We start from the raw sequence: 27,315 nt of genomic DNA, 5'->3' as shown, positions 1-27,315 counted from the left end.
ACGCAGTCATCTATCTCTTCGAATTTCTCTGCTTCACTTTCGCTTTCGTTGCCGTCGTTGGAATTTTTGCTCACTCTCTGGACTGGAATTGCGCTCAACCCTTTTTTTTGTCGCCGTCGCTCGCTTCTAAATTTGTTCTCTTGCTGCTGCTGATCTGGTGCCTGCTTGCTGTTGTTGCGTGCATTTGAATTTGGAATCTCTAGTTCTGTGTGCGTGTAATTTACACAACACAACAAAATGACGACGCTCGAAGATTTGAAACGCCAACGGAGCAATATTAAGCGCAATATTTCTCGTATCAAATCTGTGGTGGAAGGCAAATCGGAAAACCCAATTTGTAATGATGAGCTTCGCTATCGCTTGAGCATCTTGGAAACGTATTTCAAGAAAATTCTAAACGTTCAATCTGACATCGAGGATCTTAGTCCGAACGATGAAGGACGTGCGGACTTGGAAGATACCTACATAGCAATAAAGCTATCCATAAAGGAAAAACTAGGAGGAGATCTGAACGCTAGCATATTGACGCCGGATCACCACCCGCCACCAGTGCGGTCATCGTTGCCGAGGTTGTCGCTGCCTACGTTTGACGGCACTTATGCGAATTATAAGAATTTCATAAATTCGTTCGATCAACTTATTGTGCGTGAGTCTGGACTGTCTAACATAGAAAGGTTTAATTATTTGCTGACCTGCCTAAAGGGGCCGGCGTTAAACACAGTTCAGGCATTCCAGGTTACCAGCGAAAACTATCCGAAGGCTCTTGAAAAACTCAAAGAACGTTATGACAATTCTACTCTTATTTTTCTAGAAGGAATCGAATCATTGTTTGCACTACAACCTGTGGAAAGGGCTAACAGTCAGCAGCTTCGTAGTTTAGTGGATAAAGCCTCCGCTATCTTCAGCTCTTTGGAATCCATCGGCAAACCTGAGAATATTGCTCAAGCTATGCTCATATATATAGTTATGGAGAAGTGTGATCAGCCAACTCGGATTAAGTGGAAGGAATCGCTGGACTACAAGACTCTGCCGACCTGGCTAAAATGCACACAGCGTTTGGAACGCCACTGTCAGTTTCTCCATTCATCTGGAACCTCGGCTGGTACTTCGTCGCAACGAAAGGCTGAAACCAATTCGTCTAATCGTCATTCAAATCACCATACAACCTCATCGTTTGCCATTACTAATTTGTCTTGTACCCTTTGTTCTAGTTCTGGTCATAAAATTACGAACTGTTCGCAGTTCAAGGCTATGAACAGCAATCAACGGTTCGATAATGTGAAACGCCTCGGTCTCTGCATCAATTGTCTTGGAAACGGCCATAGAGTGGCACAATGCTCATCGACTCATCGTTGCCGTACCTGTAATCGGAATCATCATTCAACCTTGCATCACTCTCAGCCGCAACAAACACCACAATCGTCAGAAGGACAAACCTCAACTCCAGCACAAGAAACACAATCATCGCTACCCTCCTGGCCACCTACTGCTAGTCAGTCTCATCAAGCAGCGTCTCATTCACACATGGAAGTAGCAGCAGAGGATCAGATACTGTTAGCGACAGCGATGGTATTGGTCAAGGATGTCTCAGGTGAATACAAACTTGGTAGAGCATTGCTTGATTCGTGTTCGCAGGTTAATTTTGTAACCGAGAACTTCGCTCAAAAACTTCGCCTTCGTCGTGAAAAACACCACATCGGAATCCGCAGTATCGGAGAGTCCCTTACTAACCTTGAGGCTCGTCCGACGACTTCTATTAAGTCGCGCACATCTGGCTCTCAGCTAACTCTCCAGTTCGGAATAACTTCTCACATTGCCTACCAGCCATATAGTGAGATCGATATATCAAATTGGAACCTACCTGCCAATACTCTACCGGCAGATGAATCGTTCTTTAGGTCTAAGCGCATTGATTTGTTATTGGGAACCGAAGCCTTCTATGGAGCTCTTGCTGTTGGCCAGATTCGCATTGGTCCCAATCTTCCCACGTTTCAGAAGACTCTGTTCGGTTGGGTTGTTGCTGGGAGGTACCAACGCCAGCAGAATATACAGCCATCGTTGTGCTTGGTGACTGTAGAAGAGTCGATCGACAAAAACTTACAGCAGTTATGGAAGGTTGACTTAATCGGCGATTCAAGAGCTAAAAGTCTCCCAACTAATCGTCGCTGTGAGGAACACTATAGGGATACAACGCAGAAGGATGCCAGTGGGCGAATTGTCGTGCGCTTGCCATTCCAAGAAGACCCAAACTGTCTTGGAAATTCAGTCGATACAGCTCGTAATCGATTTTATGCCATTGAGAGACGTCTTGCTCGTTTACCGGAGATTCGCTCGCAGTATCTATCGTTTATGCAGGAATATGAAAGTCTTGGTCACATGTCCATAGTACCGAAGCCAAACTTAGAGGAACCACATTATTACATTCCTCACCATTTCGTTCTCAAGCCAAGCAGCACCTCGACGAAGCTCAGAGTCGTATTTGACGCTTCTTGCCGTACAACATCGCAGAAGTCACTTAACGATATTCTGTTAGTCGGTCCGACCATTCAGGATGATTTGTACCTGCAATTGCTACGATTCCGCATGCATAGGTTCGGCATCACTGCTGACGTCACTAAGATGTATAGACAGGTGCTTGTGGGGGAGAAGGATCGAAAATTCCAGTATATTTTGTGGCGAACGTCCCCAAATGCCGAGCTTCAAACCTATCAACTCAATACCGTAACATATGGGACCGCGTCCGCCCCATACCTCGCAACTCGTAGTTTGCATCACTTGGCGGATGATTGTAAGGATATGTGGCCCTTAGGAGCTGCGGCTGTTAAAAAGGCGTTTTATGTTGATGATCTTCTGGGAGGGGCTGATGAAATAGAAACTCTTCTCAAACTCAAAACAGAAATCACAGCTACCCTCGCTTATGGTCAGTTTCCCTTATGCAAATGGCATTCCAATCATCCAGGCGTGATGGAAGATGACTCTATTAAGAAACTAAACACATCAGAGAATGAGAGTAGTAGCACACTCGGCGTAACGTGGCATCAACAAATTGATGTATTTAGCTTTACCTTCACTCCCAAGGAAATCTTTGCCACCACCACAAAACGAACAATCTTATCCACTGCATCATCGCTATTCGATCCAATCGGTCTGCTGTCGCCGCTAGTCATCGTCGCTAAGATTATTCTTCAGGAGTTGTGGCTGTTAAAACTGGATTGGGACGAGTCTATTTCACAGACTCTAAGCAATGCATGGAGCAACTGTTTGGAGTCATTGAATTCACTCTCGTCACTATCGGTACAGCGGTTTTGTTTGCAGCCCGACGCCAGGACTATTCAACTGCATGGATTTTGCGATGCCTCGATTCGGGCATACGGCTGCTGTATTTATGTGCGCACTGAGAATTCGCTAGGACAGGTCGCAGTGAAATTGTTCACGTCTAAGTCGAGAGTAGCACCAGTGAAGAAACAGTCTCTTCCGAAGCTTGAACTGTGCGGCGCACATTTGCTGTCTCAGCTGTTCTACAAAATCAAGGATATATTCTCTGAACACAACATCACGTCATATTTTTGGAGCGACTCACAGCTCGTATTGCATTGGCTGCAACAACACTCAATCACGTTATCGACCTTTGTTGGGAATAGGGTTTCTGACATTCAGGAGATGACGTCTGGTGGGAAGTGGCGCTACGTCCCAACATATCAAAATCCAGCTGATCTTCTGTCGCGAGGCTGCAACGTTAGCGAGCTTATCAAATCGACATGGTTTTCTGGTCCCTTATTTCTGCTGGAAGATTCGTTGAAATGGCCCACCAGCAGTAAACAGCTTGTCATTGACATGGACGTGGTCAACTCGGAGAAGCGGAAAAGCATGTTCACCGCGGTACAGGAGAGAAATTATATCCTCGAGATAGTCGATAATGTCAGCTCGTACAGTCATAGTCTTCGTCTCAGTGCCTGGATGGTAAGGTTCATAAAGAGATGTCGGAAGCAATCGACGCCTACCACTTCCTCACCGACACCAAATGAGCTTCGTTTTGCGTCGCACTGCCTTATTTGGAACATTCAACAAACTCATTTCACAGAAGATATTCGTTTACTTCAGAAGCAAAAACCATTGAAGAGTAGTTTGAAGTTTCTTACTCCCTTTTTAGAACTCGTAAATGGATTCGAGCTCGTCAAGGTTGGTGGACGATTGGAATATTCAGACCTACCAGACGGTCAAAAACATCCGTTGCTGCTGCCCAGCCAGTCTAAACTTGTTTGGAATTATATTCGTCACTTGCATATTCGCAACTATCACGCTGGCCCTAAGGCCTTAGTCGCTCTCATTCGCTTGGAATTCTGGATCGTTAACGCCAGAGACTTGGCACGTCCAATTGTCCGCTCCTGTGTACACTGTGTTCGCTACAGACCAAAGCTGCTACACCAACTTATGGGCTCATTACCACCATCTCGACTCTCTCCTGCCCGACCGTTTGAACGCTGTGGAGTGGATTTTTGTGGACCCATTAATACCTATCTACGGATTCGAGGAAAGGGGCCTACAAAATCATACTTGGCCGTGTTCGTTTGCCTTCTCACCAAAGCCGTTCACATTGAAGTAGTTTCGGACTTATCAACGAAGGCGTTCTTGAATGCATTGAAGCGGATGGGAGGTCGTCGAAAATTTCCGGCAGACATTTTCTGCGATAATGCCACTAATTTTGTCGGGGCATCAAATCAACTGCTTGAACTCAAAAGGTTTATGTTCAAAAAGGAGACCCAAGATGAAATTTATAGATTTTGCGCCAGATTTTATTAATTTCCACTTTATTCCTCCCAGGGCACCTCACTTCGGAGGCCTTTGGGAAGCGGCCGTCAAGAGTGCGAAAGGGCTCTTGAATCGAACATTGGCAAACACAAGGTTTACGTTTGAAGAACTGAGCACCGTCGTAGTGGAGATAGAAGCCATCCTTAACTCGCGCCCGATATCACCACTCTCGTCAGACCCGAACGACTTCAACGCTCTTACGGCTGGTCACCTCTTGGTTGGCGAATCATTGCGTTCGTTGCCTGAGAGATCCCTCGAAAACGTCAAGTTGTCGAATTTGGACCGCTACGACATGATCACCGCCGTCAAGCAACGGTTTTGGCAGCAATGGTCGATGGATTACGTCAACGAATTGCGATCTCGCACGAAATGGACAGCACCCTCAAAGAATCTCACTGAGGGCACAATGGTCATCATTCATGAGGACAACCTGCCCCCACTACGCTGGAAACTAGGCCGAGTGCAGTCTACAGTGCTCGGAAGGGATGGTCGTGTACGCGTGGTGCACCTTCGCACCGCGAATGGAACTTGCTGCAGGCCAGTACACAAGTTGGCAATTCTTCCGGTAGTTTGAAAGCAATCCTTTCAACGGGGCCGGGATGTTCGATCAAACTCTTAAGGCCATAATATAATATAATAATCACTTAAATGACCCTCGCCTTGTAGTACCTTACGCTCATGTTTTACTCTCTTTGTTACGCTCTTGCACTAAATTTGTAATTGAATTCACCACACAGAAGCCCGCTTATGCTCAGTGCTCATGCACTTAGAAAACAAATAAATAGTCATTGGCTAGCACTCAACTGAACCCCCTCGACTTTTCGGATTATTATTGGATTCCAGCAGATTTCTTCGCATCGAGTTAATTAGCTCACTTGGAGATTGACACACCCCCATCCTTGAACAACGATATTGAGGAAAACGCTCCTCGACCAAACAAAAGAGCACGATTTTTTTGAAAAAAAATTTTGCCTGCATCTTTCGGAAATAAATGTTGAGATTGAATAATATTGAATTTATAATTTATTGGTAAATTTGTATATGACTATCAACTCTTTGTCTGCAATACGGGCAGAGCAATAGCGAGTTTTTGGAACGTTGTTCCAACGTTTTGTAGACACTACAGTCTTCTACATAACAAAGATAACGCGTACTAGTTTTTAATGCACTCTTAATATTAAATAATTGTTGTTGGGTTGTAAGAAGCAACAACTTCGAATTTTTTCGAAAGCCAGCAACAATTTTATATTCATAAGGAACGACAGCTTCCATTTCGCGTGCACCTTGTTTACAGATCAGTGATAAACTAACTCTTCCAAGCTCGTCATTGTGCCGAAAACTTGAAATATGCTTAGAGAGATAAAATAATGAACGGTATTTTTCTTATCTGTAATCTCATTGATTCTTGATGCACTTTACAAGTTTTTAAACGACCGCGGGCGCTTTGACACTTTGAGAGTGCGTGCTAAGACACTTTCAATAGTGTCATAACGCCCGTGGGCGTTATGACACGCCCCCTACAAATTTATTTGTGCTAACCGTGCCACATACTCTGGCTATCGTTTTACAGCATGCAATTTGGTTCACGCGTTGCGGAGATAGCCGCTTACCACAGATTTTTTTCTACAAATTGATAGTGTAGATTAAAATTTGTCGTAAAAAAATCTATTTGCCTATTGTTCAATTTTATTTATATTTTATATGATGGTTTTTAGGGTAAAAATTTAACTTCGCCTTTTGCCGCCCCACGCCTTCTTAAATTTTTATTTTTAAATTTAATTTTAAGTATGAAAAATATATGTTTTCAATTTTAGACTTAAAAGTTATTCATTTTGCAACGTGTTTTGAGAAAACGTGCCACTGTGCGTCGTTACACGGGATTTTTATATCAAAGATATTATTTATGTACAATTTATACTTACGTTTGCGAGTGACTTGAATTTCATTAAGCTGGTCATTTCTTTTTTGCGATAAATTTACAAAATGATTCTGCAGCATTATCCAAAATTGTTGGTGCTCTCGGATTTGCAGCTCACCAGTGTGAATTGATTTTTCGATTTGTTTTATCTGAAGTTGGTAAGTTGTTAAAGAACGAAATTTGTACACCTTTATATATTACCTTCAGTTCAGTGGGACTACCGGAAGCTTCACCAAATAACTTTTGCATTATTTCTATTTTGTTACTGACCTTTTCAAACAATTTCATTTTTACTTCAATTTTACAGTGCATTTTTTTTAGGTCTGTCTCAAGATTGCTAGATTTAAACTCAGATTGGTTGAGACTCTGTGTAATTACATCATTGTGGGCTTTAGTTTTTAAAACTACACTTCTGAGTTTTTCCACGTCGAGCATAGAAGACGCCAATTGACTTTGTACCTTTGATAATGATAAATCTATATTTCGACGACGTTCTTGAGACTTATTTAATAATTTCAATCTATAAGCAGTAGACTTATCCGCTACAAGTTGGTCCTGCGCCAACTTTAATATTGCTTCTTCAGTTCGAAATTTTTTTTGGTGATATTTGTCCAACGTATAGTCAAGTTTCCGAATTTCCGATAATAATCTGGTCCCATCACGCAGTGCACCTTGTAGATCGGCCTCAGTGCTTGCTAAGAAGTCTGGTAACTCATCCAGCTTTGCTTGTAACCGAAAAAGCGTTTCGTTTTCTTCTTGACCTAAAAATATTTTTATTTTAGATATGAAAATAACACTGGGTAACTTGTAAGCTTTGATACTCAATATAATTGGGATATAATATAATCAGCCAAGTATAGCCATGTTCGTCTGCCCGTCCGTCTGTCCGTCCTGATTAGCGCCTAGATATCAGACTATAAGAGCTAGAGCATTCAAATTTTGTTTCCAGACTCATGTGTATTTCAAAATTTCGCCCCCGCCCATTTCCGACCTCACAATGGACGAAAATCTGTGGCAGCCACAATTTCAAGATACGATAACACGCAAAACGCCGTATCGTAGAAAATAAACATATCTACCAGATTGCCGAATCTGAATCATATCGGATCATAATTATATCCAGACTGAAGAAATTTATTTTCAGTTGCTTTCCCCGCCTACTTCAGCCAGAGACCCACTACTCATTCTCTTTCTCGCTCGCACACTCTTCCTCGTTAAGTGCGCGAGTGCAGTCTAGCGTCGAAGATGTAGAATCTGAATGGTACATGCATAATCTACATGTTAGATGTAGAATAACCATTGTAGATTTAGATAACAGATGTAGCAAAAAAATGTAAAATGTAAAATTTTTTTTATACCCGTACTCAAAAAAGAGTTAAGGGGTATATTAGATTTGTGGTAAAAGTGGATGTGTGTAACGCAGAGAAGGAAAATTTTCCGACCCCATAAAGTATATATATTCTTGATCAGCATCAATAGCCGAGTCGATATAGCCATGTCTGTCTGTCCGTCCGTCCGTCCGTCCGTTCGTCCGTCCGTCTGTCCGTCTGTCCGTCTCGATGAGCGCCTGGATTTTAGAGACTATAAGAGCTAGAGAAACCAAATTTGGTTTCCAGACTTATGTGATATCACACTGCTAAAAGTGTATTTCAGAATTTCGCCCCGCCCCCTTCCGCCCCCACAAAGGACGAAAATCTGTGGCAGGCACAATTTTAACGATACGATAAAACTAAAAACGCAGTATCGTAGAAAATGCCCATATCTACCAGATTGCCTAATCTGAATCAGATCGGATCATAAATATAGCCAGAATGAAGAAATTAATTTTCTGTTGGTTCCCTCTCCTTCTCCAGCGCTGCTGACGCTACTGATTCTCTTTCTCGCTCGCACACTCTGCCGCGTTCAGTGCGCGAGCAACCCCTAGCGGACGAGATGTAGAATCTAAATGGTACATCTTTAATCTACATGTTAGATGTGAAATATACATTGTAGATGTAGATAGCAGATATAGCAAAAAAATGTAAGATGTAAATTTTTTTTTTTAATTCTAAAATTCTTAAAAATCTTATGCTCAAAAATGTATATACTGACTGAGTACGGGTATAAGTAGAGTCGCGTCCCCAGAAGCGACTCACGTTCCTTCTCGTTTTAATTCTAAAATTTGTAAAAATCATAAGCTCAAAATTGTATGTACTGACTGAGTACGGGAATAAGTAGAGTCACGTCCCCAGAAGCGACTCACACGTTCCTTCTCGTCTATAAATAGGTTTTCCCAAAAATAAAATATTGATTTTGTTTTTTAAGCCTTTTTTTGTGAAACAGTTTTTGTTTTTTTTTTAGCTGAATACGGTTAAACGTTTTCAAGTTATGCCACTATATGTAAGGGAAGTGCCTTAATTTTGGATATAACGGTATATCGCGAAAACTCGATCTGATAGGAAAAAACCAAGTACTGGGTTGGATTCGGCGTCCCTGATTACCTTAAAAACAACATTCAGTTCTTAATCAACAATACCCTTGTTCCCTTGTGTTATCGTTGTTTAATTTCGATGAATTCCTAAAAAATCAATATACTGACTGAGTACGGGTATAAAAGTAGAGTAGCGTCCATAGAAGCGACTCACACATTCCTTCTCGTTTCATTTTGCATTTGTGAAATCGCCACCGCTTGTGACCTCAGCGTTTCCTCCTCAATTTGACTTATGATTCCAGCTGTTTGCGGCATCTCTACGTCTTCAGATTTCTCAAAATCAATTAGTCGTTGTACTAATTCGGTTCGGAGTCCGAAACTGCCAAGTAATTCTTTCGTAACAGATAACTGGTCCCACATTAAGTTCTGCTACTTGGCGCTTTTTAGAGACTATCAGGGGTGACACAGAAATCACTAGTGAAATGGCAGTGCCATTTGCCACAGAATCCCGAGCGATTTCCTTTTTCTTATCATTTGCACAAACCAAATTCGATCTAAGGCTAGGGCTGACACCTTTCAAGATTCAATTCGAATGGGGTTCATTTTGCAGTTTTATTGATTTTATCATATCAAAACAATTGGATTATATATTTTTTTTTTATGATATAAAGAAGAAAAGAAAACATCCCAAATCGTGCGAGTCAAACAAAACAATGTACTACTACTCTAGCAGTTGTCTGGCAACTCTCCGTGCATGGCAGCAATCAGCTGTTCAAAAAAACAGACATCTCAATTTTTCAGTAAACTTAATTAAAATGCTTTTACCGGGACTATTGGACTTCGAAGAACTACGGAGGCAACATATTAGAATACAAACCATGCAGCGCAGGATTCTCAGATGCGCATCGGACTCGTTTTCACGTTCAGACGATACGTATGTGGTTTTTGTTATTGTCTTCTCAAACTAATGCTAATTTAGTTCATTACAATTAACAGTTTTTTGTATAATGATCGTTATGCTATTTGTGCTGCCATGGGTCTGCACTTAGCCGAACAGCGGTTTTTGACATAAATGAAGCGATGACATTTTGAAGCGATGCCACCTGGTAGAACTACAAATGACTACAAATGTTTTCTCAATTTGCACAAAAAATATGCAACCCGAGATGGCAGTGGAGTGCTTGGCTGCCAAATCGTGTAATGCCACAAGCAACAGAAGGATCCGCAGGCAGAAAGGGACGATAGAGGATCTGGAACCGGGAACCACAGACGGAAGCTTCGTCTTCACTGGTCCCTCAGTGTCAGAGGCAGAGTTGGCTACCGCCTTCTCTCGACTCGGATACAACGAGGAGCCGCAGAAGGCGGAGCCACAAGTCACGGCTCCCAATATCCAGGTCGACTCGGGTCCACTACCTGTGACGGATGAGAAGACGGAGGCTGAGACCCTACGCAAACGGCTGTCGGGATACAGGGCATCGGCAAAATACCTCCGTGGTATTAGCCAAAGACCCCCCGATACGCTGACGGCGAGGGAAAGGAGCCTCAAGAAGAAGCACGAGCAAAACGTGCGGAGGTACGAGCGGCTTAACGGAGTCGCTCCTACCAACGGAGACAAAGCCCCCCCAAGCGCACACGCGGCGGTGACTGAGGACCCCAAACCGTCGACTTCAGCGTCAGCATCAGCTGGCACGAAGACTAAGGTGGACCAACCCTCAACGTCATCGTCTGCGAACGCGCGAGGGAGAAAGGGGAAAAAGTTGTCCGGGAAGCAGAGGGGGAAGACCACACCTCTGACGCAGAACACGGCGAGTGCCAAGGCACCACCAACGCCCTCTGTACAGAAGGCACCGGTGGAACCGACTGGTCGAGAGCCAAGGTTCAAGCGACAGAGAACGGACGACTCCACAAAAGCTTCCGAGTCGAAGAAGGCGAAACCAGAGGACATTCTGGCCAGCCTAGGATCGCCAGCCGAGCTGCAGGTAGCCATTATCGACCAAAGTCACCCAGAGGGGAAGATATCGGACGTAAATTGGCTGAAGGCAGAATCGGAGATCCTGACCGCCATGAAGGATGCCATTGTGCGCGCAGATAACCCGTTTGTCTGCGAGTTCAAGGGTATCAAGTGGTATAAGGGAGCCAAAGCAGTGGCCTGTGGCAATGCAGAAACTCTTGAGTTTCTCAAAACCACGGTCCAAGGTTTTGGTGAACTTTGGCCAGGAGCGGCACTCCGCGTGGTCCCGACGGATCAGATTCCCAGGAGAACGATCATGAAGGTATGGATTCCTCCCCCGATTAAGGCGGATGAGGACATACTCGTTCTGATCAAGGCACAGAACCGGATCCTGGAGACATCTGACTGGACCATCACAAGAGCGATAGCGCGAGACAAGGGGAACGGCAAGGAACTCTGGATCAGCATTGGTCAAGAAAGCCTGGCCAAACTCCTTGCAACGGACTGCCGCATATCCTTTGGTATGGGCACCCTGGCGGTAGCAGAACCGCGACACCCCAGGTCCGCTGAATAGCATGAAGGTGGTGCAGATTAATCTGCATCACTCAAGTGTACCATCGGCGGACCTGCTGCGGTTTATGGAGGAGAAGGCGGTGGACGTGGCCCTCATCCAAGAGCCCTGGATCGTAAGTGAAAGGGTTCGGGCGGACAGACTGGAACCGCTTCTCCGCAACCGTACAGAAGGTGCTGCCTAACCCACCGGAAGGGGACATAATTCAAACGGAAGCACTAGAGAAAGCTACGCAGACCGTCACTAATGCTCTACAGATGGCGTTTCTCAAATCCTGCCCGATCAGCCGACCCCCAAAGTCCAATCACAACCCGTGGTGGACACGGGAGTTGAGCGAAGTCAGAAAGGAATCGAGGAAACTCTTCAATAAAGCAAAAGTGACAAACACACAGGAAAGTTGGGACGAGTATCGCCGCAGCTTCAATACCTACAAAAACACCTGTAGGAGGGCGAAAAGGGAATCATGGGCAGCCTTCTGCGATGCCATAGATGGTACCACTGAGGCCTCAAGGCTTCGACGCGTACTGTCGAAGGCACCCACCACACCAGGCCTGCTCCGCAGCCAGGACGGTACCTTCGCAGAGAGCAGCCAAGAATCCCTGGAGCTCCTCATGAGTACTCACTTCCCGGGTTGCTCAGATGTCACCGGTGACGAATCCAACGCCACCAACGACACTGAGGATCATCCAGGAGAGGAAATCGAGGATCTCATACGAAATATAATGGCACCAGACAAGATTATCTGGGCCATTAAATCATTCAGTCCCTACAAGTCACCGGGACCGGATATCCGACCAGCCATGCTGCAAGCAACTTGCCTGCACCTACTACCATGGCTGAAGAAAATATTCGAAGGATGCCTCCTAACTGGGTACGTCCCCCATGGGTGGAGGGAGGTGAGAGTGGTCTTCATCCCCAAGGCCGGGAAGATAAACCACATCTCCCCAAAGGACTACAGACCCATCAGTCTGTCGTCATTTTTGCTTAAAACGATGGAGCGACTGATGGATCTATATATAAGAACCAAGCTAGACAAACAAGTGTTCAGTGGAGCTCAGCACGCCTACCTCAAAGGTAGATCAGTTGAGACCGCACTACACGAAGTTGTTGGGCATATCGAAAAGAGTCTAAGCTATAAGGAATATGCCTTGGCGGCCTTTCTAGATATAGAAGGGGCCTTCAACAACGTCAGGATCGAGTCAATAACGGCCGCACTGGCCAAGATTGGCACACACCCGACGGTAACCGGATGGCTAGACAGCGTTCTCAGAAGCAGAACGATAAGCGCCAATCTAGGCTCCTCCTCGTCAAGAAAGACGGTCACACGAGGTACTCCGCAAGGGGGAGTGATATCCCCTCTACTGTGGAACCTGGTCCTCAACGACCTCCTTCTTCAGCTGGGGAGGAGCGGATATAAGGTTACGGCCTATGCAGACGATTTAGTAATACTGGTAACGGGTAAATTTCCGCCCACAATCAGTGACCTTCTGGAATCTGCACTGGGCACTACCGCCAGCTGGGCACACCAGAACGGTTTGGGGGTCAATCCTCAAAAAACAGAACTGGTGCTGTTCTCACGAAGATATAAGATACCGAGTTTCAAACTACCAGCAATCGGTGGAACGACACTCGAGCTATCGAGCGAAGCCAAGTATCTTGGTGTCATCCTTGACTCCAAACTCTCCTGGAAGAGAAACACGGAGGAAAGGAAGAAAAAGGCAATGGCAGCTTTCTACACCTGTAGGAAGACTTTTGGACGAACATGGGGCTTACAGCCGCACATCATCCAATGGATGTATACAGCGGTAATAAGACCCATCCTGACATACGGAGGCATGGTATGGTGGGAAGCGGTTAACACCAAATCCCACCTGGAGAACCTCCGTAAAGTCCAACGGACAGCATGCCTTGGGGTCACCGGATCTCTCAAATCCACCCCACAGGCAGCTCTGGACACCATGTTAGGCCTGGAACCGATAGACCTTCATCTTAAGTGCAAGGCTGAGACAAGTGCCGCTAGGCTATTAGCCGCGCAGTTCTTCAAGCCATCGCCTTATGGCCACGCCACTATACTCCGTATGGAAGATAGTGGAACGGCCAGGTGGAGTGACTACTGTGTCTCAGAGTTCTCATGGAAAAGAAACTTTAAAGGACACATACCGGATAGGGAGAAATGGAAGAGTAACACTGTCCTGGGGCAGAACGAGCTCTCCATTTTCACCGACGGGTCAAAGACGGCCGAAGGGACAGGAGCTGGAATCTTCTCCGAAGAACTAGCAACCAACATATCCCTAAGACTACCAGACTGGTGCAGTGTATTCCAGGCGGAGATATATGCAGTATGGCAAGCGGCAAAGTTGGTATACACCTTGGAGATACCTCCGAGGAACATAGCAATCTGCGTTGACAGTCAAGCTGCCATCAAAGCCCTGGTATCCTGCAAGACCACAAGCAGACTCGTACGTGATACGGTGGACGCACTAAACCAGATCAGCGCGCACTCAATCACACTCACGTGGGTTCCGGGTCACACCGACATAGCGGGCAACGAGAGTGCGGACGAGTGTGCCAGAAATGGATCGGCCAAGCCAATGGCGGACGCAGGCAGCGACATAAGGAGACCACTACGAGACATCACCTCGCAGATGATGGGCCGAGCCAGAACGAGATCGGACAGGAGGTGGAACACCACACCAAACTGTGAGATCTCTCGCTCGCTCTGGCCGCACTACGACCTTAAACGCACCAAGACTCTCCTAAGCTTCAGGAAGAGTCGGGTGCGAACACTGACGGGAGTTATAACGGGGCACTGTATCATCGGCCGCATGGCCACAAGGTACAGACTGCCCCACCATGACTTCTGCCGCAGCTGCGGAGACGAGGAGGAAATAGAGAGCATCCAGCACCTTCTCTGCAACTGTCCTGCACTCATGGGGAGACGTCACCGAATACTCGGTGGCGCCTTCTACGAAGATCTGGACAGCCTGGCAAACATGCCTCTAGAGAAACTGGTGCTCTTTATAGAGGCCTCGGGATGGTTCGCGAAACCTCCCTAGGCACCGGACAATATCCCGTGACGAGTGTGGGCATCACAATGGGCAGACTTGCCTCCGAGTGACCTCGACTTCAGTCGAGCAGCCCTATAAACCTAACCTAACCATGCACACGTTTGACGTAAAGGAAGTTTTACTGAAATGAGCCATTTTTATACCCGTACTCAAAAAAGAGTTAAGGGGTATATTAGATTTGTGGTAAAAGTGGATGTGTGTAACGCAGAGAAGGAAACGCTTCCGACCACATAAAGTATATATATTCTTGATCAGCATCAATAGCCGAGTCGATATAGCCATGTCCGTCTGTCCGTCCGTCTGTCCGTCTTGTTGAGCGCCTAGATCTCAGAGACTATAAGAGCTAGGGCAACCAAATTTGGTTTCCAGACTCATGTGATATCACACTGCTACAAGTGTATTTCAAAATTTCGCCCCGCCCCCTTCCGCCCCCACAAAAAACGCAGTATTGTAGAGAATGACCATATCTACCAGATTGCCGAATCTGAATTAGATCGGATCATAATTATAGCCAGAATGAAGAAATTCATTTTCAGTTGCTTCCCCTGCCCCCTCCTGACAACGACAACGCAACTCATTTTCCTTCTCGCTCGCACACTCTGCCGCGTTCAGTGCGCGAGCAACCCCTAGCGGAGGAGCTGTAGAATCTAAATGGTACATGTTTAATCTACATGTTAGATGTATAATATACATTGTATATGTATATGTAGATAACATATGTAGCAAAAAAATGTAAAATGTAAAATTTTTTTTTAATACCAAAATTCTAAAAAATTATAGACTCAAAAATGTATATACTGACTGAGCACGGGTATAAGTAGAGTCGCGTCCCCAGAAGCGACTCACACGTTCCTTCTCGTTAGTTTAAAGTTTGAGGGTTGCTACCACGAAAAGAAAATACGCTTTTATGGTTAAATATACATTAAAAAAATTGAGGACGGATGAGGACACACTCGTTCTGATCAAGGCACAGAACCGGATCCTGGAGACATCGGACTGGACCATCACAAGAGCGATAGCGCGAGACAAGGGGAACGGCAAGGAACTCTGGATCAGCATTGGTCAAGAAAGCCTAGCCAAACTCCTTGCAACGGACTGCCGCATATCCTTTGGTATGGGCACCCTGGCGGTAGCAGTACCGCGACACCCCAGGTCCGCTGAACAGCATGAAGGTGGTGCAGATTAATCTGCATCACTCAAGTGTACCATCGGCGGACCTGCTGCGGTTTATGGAGGAGAAGGCGGTGGACGTGGCCCTCATCCAAGAGCCCTGGATCGTAAGTGAAAGGGTTCGGGGACTGAACGGTCGCGGATACCGCCTTCTCACGCCACACCCCGCGGGTAAGCCAAGAACCTGTATCGTGGTAAGGAACGAGCTTAATGTTCTGTTTTCTTCCAGGTACAGCACTCCGGACCTAACGGTGGCACTATGTGAGAGGGAGGACGGGAAAAACCTATACCTAGCCTCTGCATACCTGCCGTACGAAGAGGAAGACCCACCCTCGGAGGATGTCAGGGCCCTGATCCACCAAGCGCGGAGGGAGGGACTTGATATTGTCTTAGGCTGTGACGCGAATGCCCATCACTCCCTCTGGGGAAGTACGGGCACAAATTCTAGAGGAGAGTCGCTGTTCGAATACATTCTGTCCACAAATCTTGTTGTGTGCAACCGGGGAGACCACCCCACCTTCCGCAACAGGAACCGTGCAGAGGTTATAGATATAACACTGGCCTCGAATAGCGACTCCCTTACCATCGATGACTGGCACGTGTCCAGTGAGTGTTCCTTTTCGGACCACTACAGGATAGTGTACAGCATCAAATGGAACAAGGAGAGGCCCAAGGCCTACCGCAACCCCAAGCGGACAGACTGGAACCGCTTCTCCGCAACCGTACAGAAGGTGCTGCCTAACCCACCGGAAGGGGACATAATTCAAACGGAAGCACTAGAGAAAGCTACGCAGACCGTCACTAATGCTCTACAGATGGCGTTTCTCAAATCCTGCCCGATCAGCCGACCCCCAAAGTCCAATCACAACCCGTGGTGGACACGGGAGTTGAGCGAAGTCAGAAAGGAATCGAGGAAACTCTTCAATAAAGCAAAAGTGACAAACACACAGGAAAGTTGGGACGAGTATCGCCGCAGCTTCAATACCTACAAAAACACCTGTAGGAGGGCGAAAAGGGAATCATGGGCAGCCTTCTGCGATGCCATAGATGGTACCACTGAGGCCTCAAGGCTTCGACGCGTACTGTCGAAGGCACCCACCACACCAGGCCTGCTCCGCAGCCAGGACGGTACCTTCGCAGAGAGCAGCCAAGAATCCCTGGAGCTCCTCATGAGTACTCACTTCCCGGGTTGCTCAGATGTCACCGGTGACGAATCCAACGCCACCAACGACACTGAGGATCATCCAGGAGAGGAAATCGAGGATCTCATACGAAATATAATGGCACCAGACAAGATTATCTGGGCCATTAAATCATTCAGTCCCTACAAGTCACCGGGACCGGATGATATCCGACCAGCCATGCTGCAAGCAACTTGCCTGCACCTACTACCATGGCTGAAGAAAATATTCGAAGGATGCCTCCTAACTGGGTACGTCCCCCATGGGTGGAGGGAGGTGAGAGTGGTCTTCATCCCCAAGGCCGGGAAGATAAACCACATCTCCCCAAAGGACTACAGACCCATCAGTCTGTCGTCATTTTTGCTTAAAACGATGGAGCGACTGATGGATCTATATATAAGAACCAAGCTAGACAAACAAGTGTTCAGTGGAGCTCAGCACGCCTACCTCAAAGGTAGATCAGTTGAGACCGCACTACACGAAGTTGTTGGGCATATCGAAAAGAGTCTAAGCTATAAGGAATATGCCTTGGCGGCCTTTCTAGATATAGAAGGGGCCTTCAACAACGTCAGGATCGAGTCAATAACGGCCGCACTGGCCAAGATTGGCACACACCCGACGGTAACCGGATGGCTAGACAGCGTTCTCAGAAGCAGAACGATAAGCGCCAATCTAGGCTCCTCCTCGTCAAGAAAGACGGTCACACGAGGTACTCCGCAAGGGGGAGTGATATCCCCTCTACTGTGGAACCTGGTCCTCAACGACCTCCTTCTTCAGCTGGGGAGGAGCGGATATAAGGTTACGGCCTATGCAGACGATTTAGTAATACTGGTAACGGGTAAATTTCCGCCCACAATCAGTGACCTTCTGGAATCTGCACTGGGCACTACCGCCAGCTGGGCACACCAGAACGGTTTGGGGGTCAATCCTCAAAAAACAGAACTGGTGCTGTTCTCACGAAGATATAAGATACCGAGTTTCAAACTACCAGCAATCGGTGGAACGACACTCGAGCTATCGAGCGAAGCCAAGTATCTTGGTGTCATCCTTGACTCCAAACTCTCCTGGAAGAGAAACACGGAGGAAAGGAAGAAAAAGGCAATGGCAGCTTTCTACACCTGTAGGAAGACTTTTGGACGAACATGGGGCTTACAGCCGCACATCATCCAATGGATGTATACAGCGGTAATAAGACCCATCCTGACATACGGAGGCATGGTATGGTGGGAAGCGGTTAACACCAAATCCCACCTGGAGAACCTCCGTAAAGTCCAACGGACAGCATGCCTTGGGGTCACCGGATCTCTCAAATCCACCCCACAGGCAGCTCTGGACACCATGTTAGGCCTGGAACCGATAGACCTTCATCTTAAGTGCAAGGCTGAGACAAGTGCCGCTAGGCTATTAGCCGCGCAGTTCTTCAAGCCATCGCCTTATGGCCACGCCACTATACTCCGTATGGAAGATAGTGGAACGGCCAGGTGGAGTGACTACTGTGTCTCAGAGTTCTCATGGAAAAGAAACTTTAAAGGACACATACCGGATAGGGAGAAATGGAAGAGTAACACTGTCCTGGGGCAGAACGAGCTCTCCATTTTCACCGACGGGTCAAAGACGGCCGAAGGGACAGGAGCTGGAATCTTCTCCGAAGAACTAGCAACCAACATATCCCTAAGACTACCAGACTGGTGCAGTGTATTCCAGGCGGAGATATATGCAGTATGGCAAGCGGCAAAGTTGGTATACACCTTGGAGATACCTCCGAGGAACATAGCAATCTGCGTTGACAGTCAAGCTGCCATCAAAGCCCTGGTATCCTGCAAGACCACAAGCAGACTCGTACGTGATACGGTGGACGCACTAAACCAGATCAGCGCGCACTCAATCACACTCACGTGGGTTCCGGGTCACACCGACATAGCGGGCAACGAGAGTGCGGACGAGTGTGCCAGAAATGGATCGGCCAAGCCAATGGCGGACGCAGTCAGCGACATAAGGAGACCACTACGAGACATCATCTCGCAGATGATGGGCCGAGCCAGAACGAGATCGGACAGGAGGTGGAACACCACACCAAACTGTGAGATCTCTCGCTCGCTCTGGCCGCACTACGACCTTAAACGCACCAAGACTCTCCTAAGCTTCAGGAAGAGTCGGGTGCGAACACTGACGGGAGTTATAACGGGGCACTGTGTCATCGGCCGCATGGCCACAAGGTACAGACTGCCCCACCATGACTTCTGCCGCAGCTGCGGAGACGAGGAGGAAATAGAGAGCATCCAGCACCTTCTCTGCAACTGTCCTGCACTCATGGGGAGACGTCACCGAATACTCGGTGGCGCCTTCTACGAAGATCTGGACAGCCTGGCAAACATGCCTCTAGAGAAACTGGTGCTCTTTATAGAGGCCTCGGGATGGTTCGCGAAACCTCCCTAGGCACCGGACAATATCCCGTGACGAGTGTGGGCATCACAATGGGCAGACTTGCCTCCGAGTGACCTCGACTTCAGTCGAGCAGCCCTATAAACCTAACCTAACCATGCACACGTTTGACGTAAAGGAAGTTTTACTGAAATGAGCCATTTTTATACCCGTACTCAAAAAAGAGTTAAGGGGTATATTAGATTTGTGGTAAAAGTGGATGTGTGTAACGCAGAGAAGGAAACGCTTCCGACCACATAAAGTATATATATTCTTGATCAGCATCAATAGCCGAGTCGATATAGCCATGTCCGTCTGTCCGTCCGTCTGTCCGTCTTGTTGAGCGCCTAGATCTCAGAGACTATAAGAGCTAGGGCAACCAAATTTGGTTTCCAGACTCATGTGATATCACACTTCTACAAGTGTATTTCAAAATTTCGCCCCGCCCCCTTCCGCCCCCACAAAAAACGCAGTATTGTAGAGAATGACCATATCTACCAGATTGCCGAATCTGAATTAGATCGGATCATAATTATAGCCAGAATGAAGAAATTCATTTTCAGTCGCTTCCCCTGCCCCCTCCTGACAACGACAACGCAACTCATTTCGCTCGTACACTATGCTGCATTCAGTGCGCGAGCAACGGAGGAGATGTAGAATCTAAATGGTACATGTTTAATCTACATGTTAGATGTATAATATACATTGTATATGTATATGTAGATAACATATGTAGCAAAAAAATGTAAAAAATGTAAAATTTTTTTTTAATACCAAAATTCTAAAAAATTATAGACTCAAAAATGTATATACTGACTGAGCACGGGTATAAGTAGAGTCGCGTCCCCAGAAGCGACTCACACGTTCCTTCTCGTTAGTTTACAGTTTGAGGGTTGCTACCACGAAAAGAAAATACGCTTTTATGGTTAAATATACATTAAAAAAATTTAATTCGTCGGTTTTTTCAAATAATATTGAAACTCAGAAACTATTTCATATTGATAATAAGGTTTTTTTAATGTTTTTTTAGTTACTGTTAAAAATTTATCGATTGGTGAAAATCAAGAAATTCAGCTTAGGTTGATATATTTAGTTAACTTGTTCGCAAAAACTTGAGCAGGTTTTCTACTGCCAATAACTGATTAATGACGATATGAATGGAATCAATATATATACAATATTTTTCACCAATTATCTAACTCATTCAGCAAAAAATGTTGTTTGAATTTGCTTGATTAAAATTTTTTGTAAAATTCGGTACCAACCTCTAAAAAATTAAAAAAAATAAAAATAAAAACATGTAAATTACTATTAAATCCAAGGTAACAAACCTAGGGGGTGTCCCGTTTAAATTTCGAAAAAAAAAATGTTTGGCCCAGCCTAATGTATATGTATATATCTATATCTATATTTACTTTCTGGGGTCGGAAACGTTTCCTTCTCTGCGTTACACGTATCCACTTTTACCACAAATACCATACCATACTATAAAAAGTATAACCAGGTAGATTAGGTAACCTAACCTAACCATAATCAGGTAGGTTCCCGTTTTCACAATCACTTTGCGTTTTACTTTTCAGGCGAATTGAAATCCGCAAAAGCCGATTTATTTGCTCCTGCACTGTTAAGCGCAAAATTGACTGCTGTTATAACGAGTTGGTGCCCGCTCATATAAAAAGGCCCATGTTATGTTTAAAAGAGAATAATCAACTGTTCGGACTACTTCACTATTCTATTCACTATTATTTATAAAAAGGGCACAATTTCCTGGTAATGGTGTCAAATTCATGAAATGCATCAAATAAGTCATCTTTTTTTTTCTTTAGCAATTAAGATTCGATTTGTTGTATAAAAAGACAGCTTAGGTTGATATATTTAGTTAACTTTTTCGCAAAAACTTGAGAAGGTTTTCTACTGCCAATAACTGATTAATGACGATATGAATGGAATCAATATATATACAATAGATTTCACCAATTATCTAACTCATTCAGCAAAAAAATGTTGTTTGAATTTGCTTGATTAAAATTTTTTGTAAAATTCGGTAGCAACCTCTAAAAAATTAAAAAAAATAAAAATAAAAACATGTAAATTACTATTAAATCCAAGGTAACAAACCTAGGGGGTGTCCCGTTTAAATTTCGAAAAAAAAAATGTTTGGCCCAGCCTAATGTATATGTATATACACTTTGCGTTTTACTTTTCAGGCGAATTGAAATCCGCAAAAGCCGATTTATTTGCTCCTGCACTGTTAAGCGCAAAATTGACTGCTGTTATAACGAGTTGGTGCCCGCTTATATAAAAAGGCCCATGTTATGTTTAAAAGAGAATAATCAACTGTTCGGACTACTTCACTATTCTATTCACTATTATTTATAAAAAGGGCACAATTTCCTGGTAATGGTGTCAAATTCATGAAATGCATCAAATAAGTCATCTTTTTTTTCTTTAGCAATTAAGATTCGATTTGTTGTATAAAAAGACAGCTTAGGTTGATATATTTAGTTAACTTTTTCGCAAAAACTTGAGAAGGTTTTCTACTGCCAATAACTGATTAATGACGATATGAATGGAATCAATATATATACAATAGATTTCACCAATTATCTAACTCATTCAGCAAAAAAATGTTGTTTGAATTTGCTTGATTAAAATTTTTTGTAAAATTCGGTAGCAACCTCTAAAAAATTAAAAAAAATAAAAATAAAAACATGTAAATTACTATTAAATCCAAGGTAACAAACCTAGGGGGTGTCCCGTTTAAATTTCGAAAAAAAAATGTTTGGCCCAGCCTAATGTATATGTATATATCTATATCTATATTTACTTTCTGGGGTCGGAAACGTTTCCTTCTCTGCGTTACACGTATCCACTTTTACCACAAATACCATACCATACTATAAAAAGTATAACCAGGTAGATTAGGTAACCTAACCTAACCATAATCAGGTAGGTTGCCGTTTTCACAATCACTTTGCGTTTTACTTTTCAGGCGAATTGAAATCCGCAAAAGCCGATTTATTTGCTCCTGCACTGTTAAGCGCAAAATTGACTGCTGTTATAACGAGTTGGTGCCCGCTCATATAAAAAGGCCCATGTTATGTTTAAAAGAGAATAATCAACTGTTCGGACTACTTCACTATTCTATTCACTATTATTTATAAAAAGGGCACAATTTCCTGGTAATGGTGTCAAATTCATGAAATGCATCAAATAAGTCATCTTTTTTTTTCTTTAGCAATTAAGATTCGATTTGTTGTATAAAAAGACGTTTAGTTTTCATTTCGGCGAGAAAGATGTTGCCGTTTTGAAAACGAAAAAGTCTTGCTTTTTACAAATGAGCGAGCGCCTAACTTTTCGTTTATAAAACTAAATCACACATTTTTGTGATATTGAAAACCGGAGCCTGTCTGAATATTTCCCAGAGCTAATTCTACAAAATTTTAATTTTCATTGATTCCACATTTAATTTACCATGGCTTACAATTTTGAAGCAAGCAAGCAAGAGTATTTATAATTTAACAGCATTAAATCGATCTAATTTAAACATCCGAACAAAATTGAATTGTGAACAACTTTTAGCTCCATCTGGTTTTGTGCGCCGGAACAGAATGGCAATACTACTAAATATTTGAATAGAAGTTTGTATTATTGAAATAAAGAGATTCAAATAAATTATATCTTAAATTAAGCTAATGCAGATAAACCAGAAATTCAATAACCTTTCCAAAACTGTAACACTTTCTATGAGTGAAATGCGTTTTAGGCGGGTATTTAAACGAATCTTTAACTCTAACTCTAATCTCTCTTTTCGAAACCAAACGAAACCCTGACACCCAAATTCCACCACGCCAGTTTGTAATTATATAAGACATTTAAAAAACTTTAACATAAGCGCGTAGATTTTAAAATAACTTACAGTCCCGCCGCAAAGAGTTTGTATCATCGGTTAATCTTTGCTTAAATGATTCCAGTTTTCTATTAAGTTCCATTTCCTTTGCAATTTGTTTCTTAATTGCTTCAATGCCGGCCAGATTTAGTTTTATTGACTCTCTATGTTTTCTAATCAAATATTTTAATTTTCATCTTCTTTAGTTAGATTAGTTGTTTTAACCTTACCTCATATTGTCCTGAACTTGAAATAATATTTTATCTCTTAGTTGTATTGCTATAATAACTTCGCTCCATGCTTGAGTAAGCCGCTTATGCTCATTTTGTAATACCTCTAGATCAGTGTTGGCATCTGCTATACTCATATTTAAAATGCTTACTATATCTTTTATTGCTGTTTCCTCTTCACAAATTGACTGTAGCTCACTTTCTCTTTTTTTAACTTCCATTTCTAGCCGATAAAATAGAATGTCGGATTTTCGTTTCTCCTGAGATAGCTGTCTCTGTAATTGAGCATCTCTGCTAACAATGCGTTTAGCATTTTTCACTTCATCTTCTACATCGAAAGCCCATTGTTTTATATTACTACCTAAGCATTGCAGATCTTCCAGTTCCACCATCCTTTCATGATATAATGCTTTTTGAGATCTAGTTAGTTTTTCTTTTTCTTCGTATTTTTTTTTAATAGTATTCACACCAAACTCTTCCACTTGACGGCTTTGTACGTGCATATCGATTTCTAAAGATATTTCTTTAATTTGTTCTTCTTGAAAACCCATTTTATGCTGCATATCATATAATGTTAGCCCCTGCTCTTCCCGTCGTTGCTCCTTTGCTTTAACTTGGTACTTAATTTCGGCAATTTCATTTTCTAACTTTTGCTTAGTACGTAACAGATGATCTTTTAATGACCGTTGAAACTTGTACAGAAGCGGATGATTCGGAGAAAGAATAGCCAATTGTTCCGGTTCAGGAGCCAGATGAGTAGCCAGTTCCGAAACATTGGCGAAGTCGCACGAATCCAAGTCATCAGTGTCCGACATTCTTTTAAAATAATTATATTATTTTTTCTGATAAAAATATATATAGGCTTATATATATGTAAATATTTAAAATGAAATGTTGTCACCTAAATAATGTTTGACAAATATAATAACAAAAAAACGAACTACGTTGGTTGCTAAGGTTTTTGGTAGTTTAGGGTTGGTGCTAACTTGGTATCGATAAAAGATATTGGATTTATATTTTCCCACTGTTTTATTTGTGATAAATAAGTTTCTCTATATATATAAAAATCTGGTGTCATGGTGTTTTGTGTTTCAAAAGAATGTCGGACACTGATGACTTGGATTCGTGCGACTTCGCCAATGTTTCGGAACTGGCTACTCATAAAATTAAAAATGTACATTGTTCTTTGCACATGGAAGCACCAAAGACAATATAAGTATAAGATGCGTAACGCTCATACATTTCAATTGCCATATGCAAGACAATTTTTCGGCCAGCGACGAAATTCGCGCCATCTCGCTCGCACAAATTTGAGAGCGTACGAATCTAAAAATTGAATCCGCTTGCATGTGTGAGTACACACAGAACAGCAAGTGAGTATGTGTGCGTACTTGTGCGAAGCGGACGATTTTCGAGACGGAAACCTTTTTATGAGTTGAGAAACGAAATTATATACCGGCGTTGAATACGTCGCATCCTGAATACCCTAATGGCAATTATTCCAATGTGATTCATGAAATTTCATGTAATAAATATATTATGTATTTCCGATCATTATTATCGAATATACCATCTTAAAATAAATTATCGTTGGAGGGATATATACAATATAACAGTTTTTTAATATTGGGGTGGTAAGCGTCTTGCAAAATTAACTTACACTTATAAAGTGAAGGGTATATTTCGACATCGCTGTAAAAAACGTATGCATGTGCACACATACAGTCGTCGCGACGACTCGGCTCGGCTGTCGCATCGGCAAAGAACCAACTTCGTGTGCCTTCGTATGCTGTATGCATACAAGAGAGCGGCTGGCTCTAGAGCGCTCTCTCTCTCTCTAAAAAATTTCAAGAGAGCCTGGAGCCAGCTCTAGAGCCAGCATGCAAAATTCGTGTGCAGAAATTTCGTATGGCGTTACGCATCTTATACTTATATTGTCTTTGGAAGCACTCATGACAAAGTCTTCCCCCACCTCCTCCAGCACGAGACCACGCTACTCATTCTCTTTCTCGCTCGCACAGACTCTGCTCTGTGCAATGCACGACCTTTGCGGAAAAGATGTATAATCTACATTTTAGATGTGTAATCGATATTAGAGATATAGATAGCAGATGTAGCAAATAAATGTAAACTATTTTAAAATTCTACATACATCATAAACTCAAAAATTTATATCGCGTCCACAAAAGCGACTTACACATTCCTTTTCGTTTTGTTTCGTTTTGATAATTATTATTTCTTCGCCTATAAGAATAAACCTCAGAAAATGATTTTTCATGTTTTCTTAAAGAATACATTTTTATTTAAAAGATGAAGATATGTTAACTTAGTTATGTAATAGAGATCTGCGTAGCTCCATTCAAAAAAAAATTCCAGTAGAATCCATTCGAATTGAATTGAGTTGAGTGAGTGACACACACACAATGAATTGAGTTCATACGAATGGGAGTGTGTGTGTGTTTCACACTTTTCAACATTCGGTTGTATGAGTTAGAATTAAGTAGTGCACAAAACGAAATGGCAGAGACAGAAATTCGAATAACTCGAATTTTTGCCGTGCACTTTATGCATAGGATATAGAAACATTAACGTAATATTCAAACCCGATTTTGACTGTTTAGCGTGGTGGAATTTTTACAAAGATATTTTCCCCCTGTTGCATAAAACAAGCTGCAAAATATTTTGCATACCAGCGAGTAGTGCGGCTTCTGAAAGAGCCTTTTTCAGATGCCAGAAACTTGATCACCGAAAAGCGTTGCATATTATCTACCAATCCAGAAAATATAAACAAAATTATTTTTCTTCATGCCAACTTAGTTTAAATAAAAACTGTACAAAAACTACATTGCTCTTCCTTATTTTCTTTATTATCCTTGCTTCTTTTGCTCCCCTTACGTAAACAAATATGTATACTCAAAAACAGCAAAAACGAGAAGGAACGTGTCAGTCGTTTCTGGGGACGCGACTCTACTTATACCCGTACTCAGTCAGTATATACATTTTTGATCATATGATTTTTTAGAATTTTAGAAAAAAAAAAATTTTACATTTTACATTTTTTTGCTACATATGTTATCTACATATACATATACAATGTATATTATACATCTAACATGTAGATTAAACATGTACCATTTAGATTCTACAGCTCCTCCGCTAGGGGTTGCTCGCGCACTGAACGCGGCAGAGTGTGCGAGCGAGAAGGAAAATGAGTTGCGTTGTCGTTGTCAGGAGGGGGCAGGGGAAGCAACTTAAAATGAATTTCTTCATTCTGGCTATAATTATGATCCGATCTAATTCAGATTCGGCAATCTGGTAGATATGGTCATTCTCTACAATACTGCGTTTTTTGTGGGGGCGGAAGGGGGCGGGGCGAAATTTTGAAATACACTTGTAGCAGTGTGATATCACATGAGTCTGGAAATCAAATTTGGTTGCCCTAGCTCTTATAGTCTCTGAGATCTAGGCGCTCAACAAGACGGACAGACAGACAGATAGACAGGCAGACAGACAGACGGACAGACGGACACTCGACTCGGCTATTGATGCAAATCAAGAATATATATACTTTATGGGGTCGGAAACGTTTCCTTCTCTGCGGTACACACATCCACTTTTACCACAAATCTAATATACCCCTTAACTCTTTTTTGAGTACGGGTTTAAAAATAGAATGCATTCGATTGAATTCGGAAAC

The 27,315-nt window shown here is 43.3% G+C and overlaps 1 protein-coding gene across 2 annotated transcripts in view; it reads right to left on the bottom strand.

Annotated features, from left to right (window-relative positions):
* LOC111076371 (coiled-coil domain-containing protein 40) overlaps positions 1 to 24,507 on the bottom strand; it is a 90,827-nt gene extending 66,320 nt beyond the window's left edge. The window contains exons 1-4 of one of the 2 annotated variants that reach the window (XM_041596008.1): positions 23,619 to 24,507; positions 23,419 to 23,561; positions 6,929 to 7,488; positions 6,732 to 6,876 (exon numbers count right to left, since the gene is read on the bottom strand). In XM_041596008.1, coding sequence (XP_041451942.1) covers positions 6,732 to 6,876; positions 6,929 to 7,488; positions 23,419 to 23,561; positions 23,619 to 24,433 — 1,663 coding nt within the window. In that variant the 5' untranslated portion in view covers positions 24,434 to 24,507. The remainder of the gene's footprint in view (positions 1 to 6,731; positions 6,877 to 6,928; positions 7,489 to 23,418; positions 23,562 to 23,618) is intronic. The other variant, XM_041596014.1, reaches the window with a different exon arrangement.
* Between the last annotated feature and the right edge of the window lie 2,808 nt (positions 24,508 to 27,315).

The sequence above is a fragment of the Drosophila obscura genome, unplaced genomic scaffold, assembly GCF_018151105.1.
Source record: "Drosophila obscura isolate BZ-5 IFL unplaced genomic scaffold, ASM1815110v1 contig_139, whole genome shotgun sequence".
In the NCBI taxonomy this organism is placed as follows: domain Eukaryota; kingdom Metazoa; phylum Arthropoda; class Insecta; order Diptera; family Drosophilidae; genus Drosophila; species Drosophila obscura.
Note: the sequence above shows the minus strand (reverse complement) of the source record. Positions and strands in the feature narration are given on the sequence as shown.